This window comes from Centroberyx gerrardi, chromosome 1 (assembly GCF_048128805.1).
Source record: "Centroberyx gerrardi isolate f3 chromosome 1, fCenGer3.hap1.cur.20231027, whole genome shotgun sequence".
In the NCBI taxonomy this organism is placed as follows: domain Eukaryota; kingdom Metazoa; phylum Chordata; class Actinopteri; order Beryciformes; family Berycidae; genus Centroberyx; species Centroberyx gerrardi.
The window spans coordinates 3,961,321-3,980,522 of record NC_135997.1 but is presented as its reverse complement, the minus strand read 5'-3'; the positions used below and the strand labels follow the sequence as shown (position 1 = coordinate 3,980,522).

The window sequence follows — 19,202 nt, the reverse complement described above, 5'->3', positions numbered from 1 at the left end:
TTTTAAGAGTTTCATACATTCATTCCCTGTCGAAGGGTCAAAGTAAACTGCAATTTAGTCAATTTTATGGTCAACTAGCTATTGTAACACTACCATAATAGAAAGAATAGATCATGTAAAGGTTTATGACTGGTGCGCTTTATTAAGATGAACTGATAACTTAAGATATAGACACAATTGTACAATTTATCAATCTGTACAAAACATAAAACCGTTCATTTTGACTCCCCCCTCACATTTATCCCTCCAAATTCATTGAAATGACATCTTTTCACTCTTACACGTTTACACTGGAATTACAGTCAGTTATAGTGATAGCGTATTTCAATATAGTTCAAAATGAAAAAAACGAAAAAACAAAAAGAAAAATTAAAACACACTTCTTAAAAAAAAACATAGAACAATGGAGGTATATGAGAAAGGATCATAAATCATTTTTCAGAAGAAAGGAATCACTTCTCTACACGTCCACAGATTGCTAACTAGTGTGTCTGGAGAGGCCGGGCTGGCAGTGCCGTCTGTTCAGAGAAACGCCATTGGCACTGCCAGCCAGGCTCACACACTCCAGAGCTACCGACCTAACCTCTGCCTCTAAGCATACATACACACACACCATGTTCAGGCATTGTATATGTCCGCCAAACACCATCACACACTGATACAGCTATAACCTGGAAAGTCAACAGAACACACACTCTTGAGTATTAGCAAGTAGTTTGTTAGCGAGGCTTCTGTCATAGTTCAACGACTGGACTGGTCACAAGAATTAGCTTAAGACAATTGTTAGCATGTCATCCTAGCTAGCTAAGCCTAACCTAACCCTCAGCAGATTGCATGAACAGTAATGACAATGTTAGCTACATAAGGCATTATGACGTGGAGTTGGAGTTGTACAAAAAGCCATGCATTGTGTTGAAGTCAGAGGCAGCTCGGTGTACATAGGCTTTATGTGATAGTGACACAGGACAACATGGCTACCTGTCTTCTCACGCCCCATGGGACAGACAGAAGCCAGGTTGTTTGTTAGATAGTTAAGGAGAAGGCGAATATAAGGGCATGTTAGCAGGTTAGTGGATGAGGGTTTGGACTGGGATGCGTGGTGGAGTAGGCACTGTGAAAAGAAGCTAGCGAGACTGTCTGAGGTTGAATCACGAAAATATTTCCTTGATTCCTTGAGTTCTCCCTTTACCACACTCTCAAAGCTCAACGCTGGAGACAAAGAGAGGAGGAACTTCACCTGACATCAACCACCGTCTCCTGAATGTCGGTGGAGAGCACTAAGGATCTAAGGAAGGACTTTGAGACTCAACCTGGCAGAGCCAGTGGGAGGAAACAGAGTGGTGTGAGAGACACTCAGACGTGCTGCATTCTGCAGTGTTAAAACATATTTTGGTTTTTGAACAGTGGCACTGTTAATGTTTTACTAATGTTTAACTGTTTACTAATGGTATATCCAATCTAACAAAAAAAGGTCCAGTTTTTCCATATGCAGATGAAAGCTAATCCTAGACAAGAAAGCATGTTTTTATAGACATCCATTAAGGTTCAGTGCAAGATTTTGCTAAATTCACTCTCATGAAATCCAAACTACCAAGTGAAAGACATTCTCCATTTGCTTGCTTTCTCATGTGCAGTCCCAGCTGTAGTTCTGTGGTTACATGCGAAGCACGATTGCTTAACTAAAGGAGATTTTTGATTGTAATATTGAATGTATCATAGGAATGTCACGCTGGAATACTACCTCAATTACTCAATAACTTTTGCTCTTTAAATCCTTCATTTGCTATAGGAGGTACACACAAAAAGAAAAGAAAAAAAAAAATAAATCCAAACAGCCATTTGCTATTTTCTGCATAGTCATAGTCAAATATATGTTGTTTGCTATAAAACAAAAATGTATGCATACTAATTGCCTAATGTTGAACCAGGAAAGCCCAATGGACCAAAGTGCCTTCAATTAGAAAATCCTTCTAAGCACAAGCACCACTAGAGGACAGCATCCCTGTGTGAAGCTGCACTGAGAATGGAAGTGGGACAAAGTTATTTAAATGGATATCCAAATGTACAGGAGTCGTGTTCAGTTTTCATTGGCATGGTGACAGCCTAAAATTACACACCCTCAAGGCCATGATAGTGTTCCATATTCAGTCCAGATTGAGTCTTTCACCTGATAAAAACATGCAACACAGCAGAGTGCCATCTTTAAAAAAAACATGCAAAGCTGGCCTAAACTTGTCACCTACTGTAAACAAAGTGACAACGCTTACAAAGCTGCTCGCTACATGCTAGTTTACATCTGGCCTTTCCATGGCGCAATTTGAAGCTCAGCTAATGCAAAGGTTCTATGTTTCACTAGCATTATATTCACAGCAATCAGATCAATCGTATTACACTACCGCAACGGAGCACACATTTCTACACTGTGCTCGATACATCCAAATGGTTTCCAAACAGTACATTGCACTAAAGAGGAGGGGGGAGGGGCTAGCCTAAAAATGACAGGAAAAGAGAAGCTTGTATATAGGAATACACTTCAGAGCAACTTTGATGTGCTTTAAATTCATATATACCCATTAGTAAATATATGATACAATATAGAGAAAGATCAATTAAAAAAACAAACAGTGGAAATCAACAGGAGCACAAAATGGAAGAAAAAGGAATAAACGAGAACAGGAAAAACAAATCACATTCATATATTAAGACATTTTTGTGACATGTCAGCGCATCTACAGTAATGAAATCTAAAGTGATAAGAAATGCCTGCTGCCTGCCGCCCTGCAGTAGCCTAAAGACGGAGGGGCTCAGCTTGTGGGCCGTCCCACAGGGTGACTTCCTAGACTGGGATATTTTACCTGGGGGGGCTAGAGGGGGAGGAGGGGCAGGTACAGGATGCTGCAGAGTTAAGAGTCAGAGCCTTGAAGCTACGGCTCCAACCCTTCCACACCACACAGTATACCAAGGCAGTCTATTTTTTTTTTTTTTGAGGGCGGGGGTTGAAAAGTTGTGAGACAGGGCAGCTAGGGATGAGGAGAGGGGAAGGAGGCAAGGGCTGTGGATCTAAGAGGAGGAGGAGGGAGGAGGAAGGGGGGGGGGGGTAGTAGCAGAAACATGGCTGGGCTAGATGTTCTGACAGCACTGCATCTTTGGTTTGTTCTCAGTGGGCTGCACCTGGATGTTGACCACGTTGTTGCTGGGGGACATGTCGCTCTCCTGACGCTCCGACATCTGCTTCTGGGAGACGATACGGTAGATCTCTGAGGGGGGAGGGGGGGGGGGACAAGGTCAAATTAAAGGAGAATACTGGTGTCATTTTGAGTTGCAGCCCATTTACTCTCATGTTATTAGATTTTTACATTTACTTGTTTTTCGTCATTTCTAAAATACAGACTTTACCGTTTCAAACCTAGCTTGAAATTAACCGCTGTTCCGGCTAACAAAGACGACCAAATAAAAACTCATGGATGTGACAGTAAAGTTTATAAGGCGACATGTTTTTGAGGGATTATTTCCTGGAAGAGACTTCCACTTCATCCCGTGGGTGTCAGCTGATTGACAGGAGGCAGAGCGGAACGTTACAGCGCTGGTATGAAAACACTCAACTCAGCACTAAATGAGGATAAAACACAAAGTTTGACCAAACCAAATGAAGGCTTCATGTGGAAGTTGTTTTTCATACTGGACAAAGAATGAATGGCAGCAAATGGCTTCTTCAGAAGGGAGGAAAACAAGCCTGGTATCTGCAACTATACTGACTGTGTGCAGACACCAGAGAGGAAGAACAGGAGAGGGGAACCTAGACCACTGGCACAAACTTAATAAACACCAGCATTATCTTATCTAAGTTGGTCAGGCCGCTCATGATAGCAAAGGTTTGAAGTTCCTAAAAATAATAAGCCAGTCAAACTACACTATGTGATGACGTTGATCCATTATGACTCTGTTATATTGATGTGTTTGTGTTAGGGATGGGCATTTTAAGTAATTTCAATACTCGAGTACTCACAAAAAAAAAAAACTAACGTAAGAATATGGTCCGGAATTAACACCTAAGCGAAAATGCGGGTAGGGGTCCGTGTCCAACTGGAAACACACAAGCGGAACCAAAGTTTGGCTAACGCTAAACAGTTAATTTCGTAGGCTATAGGCCTGTAAGAATATCTATTACTATCTAATGCTTTCACATTTATGTAAATTGGCCAACAACGGAAAACAAGTGCAATTTGAAATTCATTTATTGAACAACCAGGCTACCTTGTCGGCACTTTGCAGATCAGCCCTCAATTTCACCGTGCTTTCCTCATACATCTTCTCCGCTCTTGTAGCTGTTGTTCGCCGCGATGGTAGCTTGTACTCCGGCTCAACAAACACCATCAGCTCGCGGAAGCCTTCTCCTTCCACAAAGCTTAACGGGAGCGTATCTCCAGTCACCATTTTCGTGATGAGCTGGCTAATCTTCTCTGCCCTGGTGGCATCACAACGGCGTGTGCCAACACTGCGAGCAAATGAGGTGATGCGAGACTGCCTGTTATCTGTCTCCGCTGTTTTCTCCTTGTGCTTAATGCACAAATGGTTAATCATCGAACTAGTTGTTCTACGAGACGCAAGTTTAACGTTACATAGCTTGCACTGCACATTCATTTCGTCTATTTTGTAGAAATACTTCCAAACATCACTCTTATGCCTGGTCGCCATTCTGCCTGTAACGTTAGATCCTGTAACAATGCGTGCGCAGATCTATCATTTTTGCTAGCAGTCCCTTCCAAAAAATGTAAACTTTTAATATAGAACAGGGTCAATTTACGTTTATATTTATTATATACATATATGTATACATATACTCTATACGTTGAACCGTTGAACGAATACTGACGTCCAAATCGAGTACTCATGCCCATCCCTAGTTTGTGTGTGTGTTCCTCTCCCCGGCAAGAGAAGTCCACCAGACACTTGACTTCCCTATTATCGTTATCACAGTCATAAAAAGGACAGTTATGAGCACTGATGCAAAAGATAGGTGTTGCACGAATAACAATTCAATTGTCTGTCATTTCCTCAATAAATGTAAAGTTTGTTTGGCCTGCGTCTCATATGTCGTTTTTAACTGTGTTTTTAAGCCAAGTGAGACAATTCTTTTCTAGACCAGCGGATTCCCTGCTTGTCAGGACTATTTCGGGGATGAATGTGGACATCAGAATGGGATGGGACAGGTATTTTTGGAGTAAGGATCCTCCTGAAGGCTGAAGGCGCACACACACACCTGTAAGAATGGTCTGGAAGGCTGTCTCAACGTTAGTTGAATCCAGGGCCGACGTCTCGAGGAAAGATAGACCATTCTTCTCTGCAGGACAAAGACAGAACCAGGGAACGTTATCAGTATATCAAATATGTAACATTCCACAGATGGCAGGGGAGTTTGACTCATGAAACACAAATATGCAATTGTGCAACTTGCACCGAGCAGAGTTGCACACAGTTTCAGAGTCTTCACTGCATTACACAAAAACTACAGCTGTATGTATTTTATCTCTATTATTATTTCACTGTATAATTCGCAATAATTCAAAAATGTCTCACTTTGTATAAGATACTTAACCCCTGAGCAATTAATAATTAAATGTGATTCACATCTGCAAAGGTAGCCCAATTCATTTCCCTACAATAAAACATGTGACAAGCTCACCAGCGAATGCCCGGGCCTCGTCGGTGGGCACGGCCCGCAGGTGGCGCAGGTCGCTCTTGTTGCCTACCAGCATGATGACGATGTTGCTGTCAGCGTGATCTCTCAGCTCCTTCAGCCAGCGTTCCACATTCTCATAGGTCAGGTGCTTGGCGATGTCATAGACCAGCAGAGCCCCCACCGCCCCGCGGTAATACCTGGATGGGTGGCAGAGGCACCGGGAAGGGAAGAGGACGAGGCTTTAGAATGGTGGTCGTCGTCATACTTAGGGCTGGGCGGTGTGGTTGCAAGCAATATCAGTTTTTGATATCGATATTTATCACAATATGGCTCACGAATGCAAAATCACATGTTAAATAATCAAATGAATGTTCCTCCCATTGAACCGAATGGTAATGTTAGGTGTGGTGTCAAACAAAACTGAAATTTTCTAATAATATTCCTTAAAATGTTACATACCTCATTTTGTCAGAAATTTTAAATAAAATTAGCTTGTCATCACCGATTTAGACAGCAGAATTGTGCCTCACGATATCCCAAAATCACCATATCATTACGATACAATTCCACTAAAAGACAATAAAGGATACTATTGAATTTTCGCCCAGCCCTAGTCATACTAATATCATCACAGCAAATGCACTGGAACAGACTATAGATAATTCTTTAGAAGCATTTTGGTAATCTGATTTCATCCTCCCCAATCATTATTCAGGCAGTTTTATTAGTCCACCTGGGTATAAGGGCAGGTCATCTGTGCTTTACCTGCCTGTCTTATGTTGAACAGCGAGTCATTATTAAGGCATCTCTGCTTTACTGGAGAGTTTAGTGTGGGTTGGCAGGAAAGGAGAGTGAAAAAAGGAGATGATATGCAATGAGGTTGTGAGCTGGGTGCAGAATCACAATATCATGAGTACATGGTATGTGCCTTGAGGTTATTAACATCTTTGTGTTTTGTATAGGAAAACAGGCCTGCTGTGGGAATTCACATTCTGTACATTGTAGAGGTGATTTGCACAGAAAACATGTACCACCCATGACAAAAAAACTTTACATTGGTCTGGTAGAAAACATACCAAAACACACAAGAGGTAACCGGTGGCAAAATTAGGTGATACAGCTGGATCTGTTGTAAATGTGTTCTGTACAACTAACCACAGGACTAAAAAAGCTTTGCACATTCAGATGTGCTGTGCTCAAAAGATAACATGGATCATGCAGAGTATAAATCAAGCCTTTGTCCACTGATCCACATGGTGTCCTATTACTGTCCTCTTCTATGTGCAAGGAATCTTGGGATGTGTCTGCAAGCTGGTGTTCAATGTTACAAAGGGCAATATCTGATAATCAATAGCTGTGTAGCTAAGCATCTCTAAATTACCTTTCAAAGACATCAACTTGCACCGGAAATCAATGAAGGGAGTGGGTGAAAAAACTGATTCCTTTCCTGTGATAGTCATATTTCAATAACTATAAAGTTGTCCATTAATACATCAATACTGATGAAAGTAACTGTCACATTAACACTGAATACTACTGTTAATGAACCTCAGTAGGGCCCAAATGTCCACACGCATCTTCTAAAAAGGATTTCAGCAAAATGACCCCTCATACAAGTGGATATGGATTGTAAGAGATATAATTCTGTTGTCCTGCATGACCATGTTGATTGGGCATTTTGCTTGATACAATAATGGTTGAGGGTTACATGACCAAGGTACTGTCCTATGAAGTATGATACAAATCAGTCGAACAGAACAAAGGTGGATGCTATCCTCTATCCATCGACTCTGTACTCACGCAGATGTGATGGCACGGTAGCGCTCCTGGCCAGCTGTGTCCCAGATCTGTGCCTTCACCGTCTTGCCATCCACCTGGATGCTGCGTGTGGCAAACTCCACTCCGATGGTGCTTTTACTCTCCAGGTTGAACTCATTGCGTGTAAAACGGGACAGCAGGTTACTCTTTCCCACACCCGAATCACCAATCAACACCACTGAAACACAGAATGGTGACAAGCTACCTTAAATTACTGAACAACTACAATTATTTACCTGTTATCTCCACGGTAATTACATAAGTGACTCTGCGGAACCTAGCAGTAACACCTATCACATGTACATTACCAGTAGTTTGTCTACTTTTGCAAGCTTAACTGCTTGCCAAAAAAAGCTCGTTAGTGCAGTTTCTAATGTAACACAACTAGCTCGTTAGCTATCACATCACCCACCAATCTTACTCGTTGACGCTTGATTCACTGTTAACTAAGGCTCGGTTTTGTCACTGTGGATTTCTGTAACATTGATTATCCAAATCGGACGGTAATGTCAATCGGGCTAGCTGGATCTTACAGAAACGTTTCGATAACCGTTAATGTTAGGTGTGTCCAACGTTAGCTAGTCCGTTAACGTTAGGTGTGTCCAATGTTAGCTACTCTGCGCCCACTGATGTTCGAGCAAGCTAACTACCCAACATCAGCTAATTGTTAGCTACAATTAGCTAACGTATAGCCAATGGTCAAAACGCTCTATCGCTTAAATAAAATGTTAGCGGTTTATTTGTGTTTGTCAGTTGTAAGATATAATTGCTTCGATTTCGTGTGAATTAATTCAGATAGTTGACATTAGTCAGCAAGCTAGGTGAAAACCCATCAGAACACAAAGGTTGACGATGGCTAGCATAATCATGACAGCTAGCCAGTGGGCCTGGTTAGCTAGCTAGCTAACGTGAACTAGCAAACAAACTAGCCAGCCAGCTAACTCGGCTAACACAACAGGACTGAAGGCAGACAGCAGCAGTAACGAACAAATATATACATTTTTTTACCTTTGAACAAATAATCATATTCATCATCTCTAGTGCCCATCGTCTTGTGGGGTAACGACTATTCCACGTTTTAGTTCGAAGTAATTTAAAAAACGCGAACTACTGTCTTTTATTCTTACAACCAGCTAACGGGAATCTGTTTGGAAGCCGTACTTCCGTAATTTCTTCTTCTTCTTCTCTGGCTGCATACAGAGAGAAGTAGGACATCTAGTGGACATCTGAAGGAAATGCGCTGAATTCAATAACTCTTCCTCCCTCACCTCCAGTCATCCAGTATTTGGTACAGAGCTGGAGATGTTTGAGATGTTGCTACTAGATGTTTATTAGACGGAAGTTGCTGAAGCTATTTAGAACAGGATCTGTTGCATTTTCCATTTAATTCTTGTCTAGATCACACTTACTTTGTATATTTGTATTATTTGTATCTTTGTTCACCATAAAGAGTATCTCAGAGTGTCTGCTGTCTCTTCAAACTCCTCAACCTCCTTTCCATTTCCTCCATTTACCATCACTCACTGTTCCCACTACTACTATTACTACTAGATGATGACGATGATGATGATGCTGCTGCTGCTGATGATGATGATCTTAATTATTATTATTTATTATTATTTACATTTATGTTCAAGAAAGTTCAAAGAAGGTTCAAATCACAAGGAAATAATCCACTTGTTGCATGAAAAAGTGTTAATAAAGTTGTAAGCTGCAATCCTGAACCTTCTTTACTGTCAGTGGGGCCACTCGTCTATAATAATATAATAATAAACTTTATTTGCGTAGCATTTTATTCAAATAAATGTTATAAGGTGATTTACAGCACAAAAGAGACAAAATGTCACAAAGTGCAAGTGAATAAATAAATCCAATGTAGATAAAAATTTAAGACAAGTAAATAAAATAGAAAAAAATGCAATACAGAGGTGCAAGAAAGTAAAACAGCATACAATAAAGACACAGTAAAGATGAAATAAAGCAATGAAATTACGGGCCTGTTCATAAAAATGCTTTTTAAGAAAGGATTTAAAAGATAAAACAAATCCAAAACACAGCAGCTGTCAGCAAAACCCTGGTCACCTTTCAACAGATAAAGGCACATTGTCCACTCATTGAAATTCAACTTGTGTGTGTATGTGCAATTAGCTGCCATGCTACATGGCATATCAGCTGCAGTTGTGTTTTTATGCTTCTAGATAGAGATGGAAAAACTTTGGTGAATGAAAGCAGAGACTGGAAACAACAACCCACCAGCTGAAGACAGAAAACATCCAGGCCAGAGACACGGACTGACTGTCCGCCTGCTCAGAAGGAACAAAGAGGTGGAGAAGAGAGAGAGAGAGAGAGTTTGAGCAGAGATAGAGGGCCACCGGCTTGCAAGGTGTCACATTATAGACAACCTACTGTATTAGCTATCATCAAATGTTGCCGTTATAGAGCAGGGATAGGCAACATGTGGCACGGAGAGCCGAGAGTCTGCAGATTTTCATTCCAACAAAAGACTACTGCAGGTGATTTCACTGATTAGTTCCTCCTCTCTGCATGAAGGTGAGCTAATCAGTGACATCACCAGCTGTAGTGTTTGGTCGGAATGAAAATCTGCAGACTCTCGGCCCTCCATGGTTGCCCATCCCTGTTCTAGAGGGTCAACTGTGTCCATGAATTATTGAAGAAGATTGCCACAAAGCAGGAGCTGGAGCACAGCTGAAGAGAGAAGAGGAGGTGTCGGCATGTGAGAGAGAGCGTCTCATCCTGAAGGAAGAGCGGCTAGAGAAGGAAAGATGAGATTAATAACAGATAGATTCTCATGGGGAGGAGGAGGTGGCGATAATAGGAAGAGATGCCCTTTTGAAAGAGGAGACAGAGCTTAAGAAAATGAGAAAGGCCTTTCAGATGGAGAGGAAAATCCTCAAGGGAGGAAGGCCCTTCAGAGAGAGGTGACAGAGATGAATATAATGAGGGAGGCCTTTCAGACGGAGAAAGAAAACATCATGAAGGAGAGGGAAACAATTCAGAAACAGCTGGCAGGAGAGTGTGTGATGATGAAGGCATTTCAGAAGGAGGAAGAGCGCTTCACTGAGAGGAGGGAGGTGACAGAGACGGCCTCATGAGGAAGACCCACACAAAAGACAAGCTGGGGATGGAGGAGATGGGGCATTCGATTCACAAAGAGAAGGGATGATAGAGAATGAGACAGAAAAAAATGAAAGGGAAAGTAAGGGAAGAAAGAAAAAAGCTACTGGCCACAAAGACTCCAGTGACTGGAGGCACAAGAGGCTGCGTCATGAGCAGCAGCGAGCCGGAGCTCAGCCTGACCTGCAGAGACGACTCATGGTTATCTATTAACTAACTGAATACAGTAATAATAATAATAATAAGCCAGAAGCACTACAAAAATAGAGGTCTTTTCAAGTGATTTACTGTGTTTTGTGTTTGACTGTGTTGTTATGAGCGGTTTGCATGGAATCTTTGTGTAGAAATCTGCACATTGTTTGCTCAACATCAAAGCATTATGGATCCCGGCTGCAGCTTTGTGACAAACTGTCACTTTTCTCAGAATAAAGGTTATCATTGAAAAAAAAAATCCCTGAAAATGACTTCCAAAAAGTAGAACATAATTGTAAAAATGTTTGCTTTTCATTTTCTACAGACTTTTTTTGACTCATTTTCATCAAAGGTGCTGACAATTCTGGAGGGATGTGATTGTTTAAACTGGAATGCGATGTTAAAGACTGTGTTGTTGTGTACTCTTTGGATAAAAAGCTTCCTCTGGTAATCATGTGGACAAAAGAGAGATCCAAAGCACTCAAAAATCTGTTAAAAAACCTTTATTCTATTTGGCATTTTTGTAAGTTAAAAACTGTGTCCAGTCTCTTTCCACATATTCACCAGAGGGTTTTAAACCCATGTGTTTGTTAAAGTCCAAGTCCTTCCAAGTAGTTCACTATATGTTTTGTGTGCAATTTGTATGCCCGTACAGTATGGCTGTACAAACAAGCCATTAAGTCATAAGTATTTTTTAAATAATAATAATAATAATAATAATAATTACATTTTTCACCATTAATATTATCTTTCTTTCCTTCCTTGCAGCACAGGTTTGTAATAAAGATTTTTATTTGACAAAATGTTCATGTGAAAATGTACTTCATGTTAATTACCTCACACATGCACAGTTTGGTCTTGTAGCATATGGGAAAATCATAAATATACAAAAGTAAAATGATTATGCAGCAACATGGAATGCAAAGAGACAAACTGACAGAGATCGGAAACCTTTTAACATTTTTACAGTGAGGATTAATAATAATAGGAATACTACTGCTACTACAACTACTACTGCTATAGTAAGTTAGAGATTTATTAAAAGATTTTCAAAATGCTTCACAGGATACATAAAAATATGAACAATAAATAAACAAGGAAAAATAATGAAATACTATGTCACATAATGGTGTCCAGAGACACCATTATTGCTGGATGATTTATGTACAGAGGGAATTGTGTAGGGCTTAAAACTTTGAATAAGAAATTAATTGGCATCACACATAGCTTGCCTACTTGATAAAATACCTTAGTGAAAGCTTTCATTCGTTTATTTGTAATACTCATTTCTTTTTGTTTACTTTCTTTCTTACTTCAGTATGCAATCAACAAATATCAGTCAGTAACAAATAACAGTTGATTCTATATTTGACCACAAAATTAGCTCCATCCTGATCTTCTTATGCATGTTTCTCACATTGCTCTTATTTCTTCTTGTACTCAGGAAGGAATTTCCTCCATTTGATATTCTGCAAACATAAAACAGAATGTAAGAAAATTTGTATTAAAAAAAACAACGTTTCTACTGTCAGCAACATTAAAGGATTAGTTTGCTGATTTTGCACCTTTATATAATTTGTCTCTTACGTAGTACCTCCACCCACAGACAATACTGGCTCCAGAGTCAGCTGTCAGTTGAAACAGCGAGCTCCATTGCCTCTTGCTGCAACAATGAGTCCAAACTGTTTGTCAAAATATCTCCAAAAAGTCTGTGAAAACGATACGGAGACTGACCGACGTATTTCTATCCGAACCGGAAAGCAGCGGCACCGCACCGTTTCCACTCAGTGGATTGTCTTCTAACAAACTCTACTGTTTATAATCTGACCTGACCGTCCAAAACTAGATCACTCCGCCAGTAACGACCTTTGATCCCACAGCAGTCTGTGCAGCAGAGAAAAATAGTTCTGTGATTTCTTGATTAGTGAAAGCTGGTGGAACTGAGTCATGTTTCCTCTCAACTCCTCTGTGGAGCCACATACGGCTTTTTTGGAGATATTTTGACAAACTCGGATTGTCCAAATGCCCAACTGTTTCAACTGACAGCTGACTCCGGAGCCAATATTCTCTGGGGGTCCAAGTACTACAGGTATGGAAGAGACAAATTATTTATAGGTCCAGAATCGCTGAACTTATCCATTAATAACTCACTCTGTTTGACTTACATTTTTCCCCCAGGTGGATTTGGACTTCTTGGTCTTCATGTCCTCCAGCGTCTCGTAGGTGTTTCCCTGGACGGTTGTGCTCTCCCCTGGTATCTGCTCATAGGTGTCATCAGGAAGCCGGCGACTGGGAGGCGTCGGGCCCTCGGAAAGCTCAGCGTACTCGCCGTCTGCTGAACCCGCTCCGGGCCCAGCAGACGCCTGGTAGAGCGGGTTGGACTTCAGCAGCTCCTGCATGTCAGCTTGGAGCTCTGACCTGCTGTATCTCGCGCTGTCCCTGGGGTCGTGGAGGGAGTAGGTGTGGCAGGTGACCCTCTTGGGTGTAGCGGGTGAATGTGCGGGGGTGCCGAGCTGATTGGAGTACTCCTCCTCCATGCTTTTATCCAGCCGAGGCAGAGACTTGCTCCTGTTCTCCCCCCGGGTCAGCACAGAGTACGTGGGCCCGGGGGCGACGCTGTGATTCAGATCCCCATGATGGCTCGTGTCGGCGGGGCTAAACGATAACGAGACTTCCCCTGTGTTGGAGCAGACCCTGTGATCCATCTGCGGCGGGTTTGAATCCCCTCTCAGTCTCTCCGCTCTGTTCGGGTCGATGTGGGCGTGCTGGGTGTCGCCGGGATGTGAGGTCTTGTCAGAGAAAGATTCGCTCATGGAGTGGCTCAGAGGGATGCCTCTCTTTGGGACTGGAGGGACGGCCTGTCGGAGGAAACACCGAAAGAAAGAGAATATATTGTTCCATTTACCCTGTGAATGTTGAAGGGATTAAAGGGACAATCCATGCTGAACAGAATTCATGTTATTCCTCTTCTCTTGGGCAGTTCAGCATCGTTTCTCCTGAAGCTAGAAACAAGAGTCAACGCTCTGTTGAAGATGTCATCAAGTAACCTACTGACAGAACAGAAGACCTAGAATAGGGTTCAACTGATATGGGTTTTTGAGGCTTTAGAGCTGTCATTCATTATCTTTAAATTTGATCATTTTCATGCCAAAAAAATCTTGTCATTTTCTTCTTTGCAGGATTTAAAAGCCTCTGAAACAGCATTTAGACCATCATAGGACACTAAAACTCTCCACTGAAACCCAGACTGATGAAATTCTTTTAGTGTTAACAGCTCTGACCCACCACACCTATTCAATGGAAGGGGGAACTCTGGGATACATTAGGCCTTTAAATGAAGAATGAATTTACACAAAACATTACTGAACAATTAAATGAATAAATAAAGTGCAGAGAAAATAACATTTGACTGCAGATGGGTTTTATACGGGAGGAACCTCCATCATATCGGCGGTGGACGACATAGCAGATATCAGCCAATATCGGCCTGATATATTAGCAAACTGATATATTGGTCTAACCGTGCTCCAGACTAAACTTTATTGGGACAGTGCCCAGGCTGGTTTTACAGCTTCATGCAAGTTAGCTCTCCAATGAAATGTAATCTAAATGTAAATGTTTAACCCATTAATAATGTTTAACTAAAATTTGGTACAATAGGAAAACTCCCCAGAGATCCTGTTCTGTGAGGCTTGGAGTGATGCAATTTGGTGAGAGTGTGGTCAGTTGTATTTTTCTTTTTTTTGCCTTCTTGATTAGGCTACACATATCTATGACCCACATCTGTCAAACAAAGTTGATGTTTTCAAAAATGTCTTGTTTAGAGCTTGGTTTCTCTAGCTTGACTGAACTGTCTGAAATCACAAGAACAACATGTGCTTTCTGGCTTTGGGACGATTTGTGCTTTAAGGTTTAAGCAAGGTTAAATGTCTATTAAATCAGCAATTACAAAAAACATTCAATAAGAATGAACTTTTTAAGAAGGATGAGAGTTTGGTTGCAAACGTCATCACTTAAAACATTGGAGTTATTGCAACAGTTTTGTATTAGGTTGTGAGTTGCACCTTGCACTAAATAGAATATTTTGATGAAGCGTAGACTTTTTTCTCTACATGATGTGCTGCATGGTTCTCCTACTCATAAACACTAGTACTTAACACTGATGTGCTAAAACTATGTTGTCCAGTTTTCAATAGGAAATCATATACTTCTCATAATACCTGTGAGGGGGACATGGATCCCACAGACACGGATTCTGTCAGCTTTCTGGTTTTAGATTTAGGCGGCAGTGCAGGTGGCTGGACAACAGGAAGCTCATTTTGCTGCTGAATCCTGTGATTATTCCCTCGCTCGCTCCTCTGCTCACAGCTTTGGTCGCTCTTCTGGTCCCACAGAGTCCGCAGAGCTTGGACACTCACCCCAGACCTCTGTTTGGCCTCATACTTCACCACATCATACAGCTCAACTGCGTTTTTCTGAAATACAAACAACGGGCAATATTATTTTCACTGTATCAATCTTTGAAGTCCCAGTTCAAAATTAATTTGTCCATATAATAGGTATAGATATAGCCACAAAATGTATCAGGGAATTTGACTTGAACAAGGAAAAGAAGTGAAACATGTCGTCCCCCATGAGTGATGCAGGCACTCCTTGAGCCAGTCATTAACAAAATGCATCATCCCTCCCAGTTTTATCAAAATCAGCCCAGTGCTCTCTGAGATATCATGTTTGAGCTTTAAATTTTGGTCTTTAATTACAGCGCTCCCGTTAGGCTAACCAGTGTCATTTTTTTTTTAAATGCCAGAACCAGTGCCAAAATGCATCATCCCTCCCAGTTTTGTCAAAATCTGACCTGATTTCATTGTGTGCGGGACAATAAGCTTTTTTTGCCAATTTCATAACCAATTATAGGTAAAATTCCAGGCCTGTTTAACATCAGTGTTAACAGACTTTGCCAGTGTAAACAATTCTTTGACAGCATCAAAATACATGTAAAAACATTTAATGTCAGTCTTTATATAAAAAACTCAGTGAATCAATTTGAGAGAGAAAAATATCTTTACTCCAATTAATCAAAATATAGATAAAGTCAGTAGTGGGGCAACAGTGCTTCAACAGACTGACACCAAACTGCATTTACAATTTGGGGCTTTAAACTTAGTCTTGGATCTCTGTTCGAGGAAAGCCTAAATATTGAACGTTCAAAATTGTCAGTTTCCACAATTTCACTGACACTTGACCTTTTAGGTGGTATCAATTGAAGCAGCATATCAATCAGTCAAACTTCAGGACTTTGTTGGAGAGGAAGTGGCCTCTGGGTTTTACAGTGTTGTGTACAGGACGGTCCTGTTGGGTTCAGGTTCAGGTCCTGTCCTTACGTCATCACAGCAGGAGGTGAGGTATTCTCCAAAGGGCTGGATGGGGCTGACTCTGTAGTGCTCTATCAGGTCCGGGAGACTGCGGTGAGTCTGGCAGTCTCCTGAAATGACGAACAGTCCGGCTTGGTTCTGGGTGATAACAAAATGGCGGCATCTGTCTTGTCCCCTTTGGAGGAAATGCACAGGCAGTGAGATGAGGCACAAAGGCAGTAAAGAGACATTTTCTCAACTTTCAACAATGGAACACACACTGTAGGTGTTTTCTCAATTTATGTTAAGCACTGTTTAATATACTGTTTATTTGTATTAGTTTGCCTCACTTGTAGGAGAGGATGTAGCCAATGGCTTTATCACTGAGGCGAATGAGAAAACAGCCCAGAGTCTTATCTCTCAATAGATCTTCCGCATCCCTGGGGCAGAGAGGTAGACAAAACCGATTAAACATCGCCACAGGCAAATTAGGTTTAAAAATAACACTGCCATGTTCTCACAACCTCCCTCTCTCTCTCGGCTCTCTTTATCTTTCACTCTCACACACACCAACTAGGAGGCACTCAGAGAGCGCAAACATCCACCAACACTGAACAATTCTCCACCTTGCTGTTACAGCCAAAGACATCATTCCTATCACTTAGATTTTAAGTTAAATTGATTTCTTGACCCAGCAAACATTCCCTTAGGATTTGGAATCAAGTCTCTGTTTCTGTTAGTTTCATAGTTATGGCTACAAATGATTATTGGAAATCCCAGATCCGGATCATCACCAAAATCGATTCTTGGCCCAAGGCCGATCTGTCCACCAAATTTCATGGATCATAATTTTCTGGCATATCCTGCTGACAGACAGATAAACAAACTAACGGTAAAAACATAACTTCCTTGGCAGAGGTAACTGTGTTGTTACATCAAGGCAAGATGTAAGATGTTCAGGTTTCAGTAACACAGTTTTAACTCTGCCGAAGCATACTGAAGCCCACGAGACCTGAACAAATACAACCTTTATGTGCCAAGGCATTGGAAAGTTTAAAGCTACAACAAGCAGTGGTGGAAAAAGTACTCAAATCCTTAAGTAAAAGTAGCAATACTGGAAAAATACTTCATTAAAAATAAACGTTCTGTATTCAAAAGTTTACTTAAGTAAAAGTATAGAAGTATTAGCAGTAAAATGTACTTAAGTATCAAAAGTAAAAGTATATATCCATATACTGTTGGGGAGTTTAAACTCTAACTATGCAACATATTTTATGAGCTTTTAACTAGTAACTCCAGTCATCAGATAAATGTAATGGAGTAAAAAGTACAATATTTCCCTCAAATGTAGTGGAGGAAAAGTATAAAGTCTCACTAAATGGAAATACTCAAGTGAAGTGCCAGTACCTCAAAGTACAGTACTTGAGTAACTCTACTTTCTACCTCTGACACCAAGTAAGATCACATTTCTCTTCACTTGCACACTGCTTTCTTCCTGTGGCAGAGCTCTTTACTTTCTTTACTTACTTTCTAGCAGTGAAGCCTTGAAACCAGTCAGGGAAGTTTCCGTTGTGCAGGATGAGCGGCTCCTGCGTCTCAGTGAACCAGCGCAGCACCAGCTCCTTCAGGCCTCCGTCTGAAGTCTCCGTCTGCAGGTCGACGCCCGGCTTCCTCTCCATCCTCACACCTTAATGGCAGCATACAAAACAGTAGTAGCACACCATACGCCCTGCGCTGCTAGTTCACCGTCCCTCTGCTCTGATGACGTTTATCTCTCAAATGGAAGACCAGGTGCCTCATTTGACTATTTCCGTTGTGCGTCTCTCAGCTGAACAGTGGCATTGTCTGAGTTTATCTGCCTGTGACTTTTCCACCGCTGCTGGAGCTGCCAAATTCATTTTACTACCACTGTTCCTTGTCCCAGATTCAACTGCGACCACTTGGTCTCATTATAAAGGGGATATTTCATTTGTTTTATTTTCCCCTTGGTGTAAGTTACTTGTTCTTCTGGTACTTGAAAATGTGAAGGGAGCAGCTGAGGTAGGGAGTGGGGACATTGGTAAGTGTTGGAAACAGTAAAGCTTATGTCTGTATAATGCCTCTTTGTGTTATTGGATGGGTTTATCTTGGTATCATCTTGATTCTGTATGTGATGGATTTGGGATGGAACTGATGTATGATTTACCACCCGACTACACAGCGTCAAATTGAAAATTTCAATAAATACATTGTTCAGAAAAGGGGGATATTGAGCAAACTATGAATTACTAAACACTGAGGCACATTGACAAATAACACAGACAAATCATAACAAGACAAATGTTGATTTTGTCAAGCAACAGGTCACAAAAGCAACAAGAAAAAGGTACTTTTGCACACCTCTAGAGGTAGACAGCAGGAGAAAAACGTACCAACAATGTGGAGAGGAGAAACTTTTAACTGCAAGTCTGAAACAGTGTGCAAGAGTCTCTTCTACACAAAAGCAACATTACCAATTGTATACTGAGTCTGTTTGGGAAAAGTGCCCATAGTGCATCTGTGTTCTTTACATGAATAAGCACAGTGAGTGTTTATGTTGTCTTTAACCGCCTGTACACACACACACAAAATCCCGTCATGCATAATATTAAAGCACCAGACCTATTTGCAATAGAAAATTGTTTCTTTAGCTAATGCAGAATTCTTTGAATGTGGTTATTACTACGAATGATGATAACCTGAGTCCCGACCTTTCTCTCTTTACATCAAGTTATGGTGGGTGCTTCTAGTTTCTTGTAAATATTAGCAGTCTGATTATTTTAACTCTAACCCCTCACTGGTCACTGGTCATAAGCATGTTGGTTATCAGACAGAGCTGAGGGGAGAGACAAATGTCAACACATGCAGAAAGAGTCTGGTTTGTTACCTATAATAAAGCATTTTCACCAATTCTACTCTTTTCAATAATCGACTGACCACTGTCAGCAAATAGCACTTAGAAACTCACTTTGCAACAGACCCAGATTTCTCTGACTTTACTTAACTCT

The 19,202-nt window shown here is 41.1% G+C and overlaps 2 protein-coding genes across 2 annotated transcripts; both read right to left on the bottom strand.

The window, feature by feature from the left end:
* Positions 1 to 116: 116 nt before the first annotated feature.
* On the bottom strand, positions 117 to 8,642 carry LOC139915754 (ras-related protein Rab-11A). The gene is made up of 5 exons (XM_071904455.2): positions 8,507 to 8,642; positions 7,481 to 7,676; positions 5,684 to 5,877; positions 5,261 to 5,341; positions 117 to 3,257 (listed from the first exon to the last, which is right to left on the bottom strand). The coding sequence occupies exons 1-5, from the start codon at positions 8,544 to 8,546 to the stop codon at positions 3,121 to 3,123; spliced, it is 648 nt and encodes a 215-aa protein (XP_071760556.1). The 5' UTR covers positions 8,547 to 8,642; the 3' UTR covers positions 117 to 3,120.
* Positions 8,643 to 11,704: 3,062 nt separating this feature from the next.
* sh2d7 (SH2 domain containing 7) lies at positions 11,705 to 17,855 on the bottom strand. The gene is made up of 6 exons (XM_071904453.2): positions 17,704 to 17,855; positions 16,527 to 16,616; positions 16,207 to 16,372; positions 15,046 to 15,300; positions 12,991 to 13,683; positions 11,705 to 12,294 (listed from the first exon to the last, which is right to left on the bottom strand). The coding sequence occupies exons 1-6, from the start codon at positions 17,853 to 17,855 to the stop codon at positions 12,250 to 12,252; spliced, it is 1,401 nt and encodes a 466-aa protein (XP_071760554.1). The 3' UTR covers positions 11,705 to 12,249.
* Between the last annotated feature and the right edge of the window lie 1,347 nt (positions 17,856 to 19,202).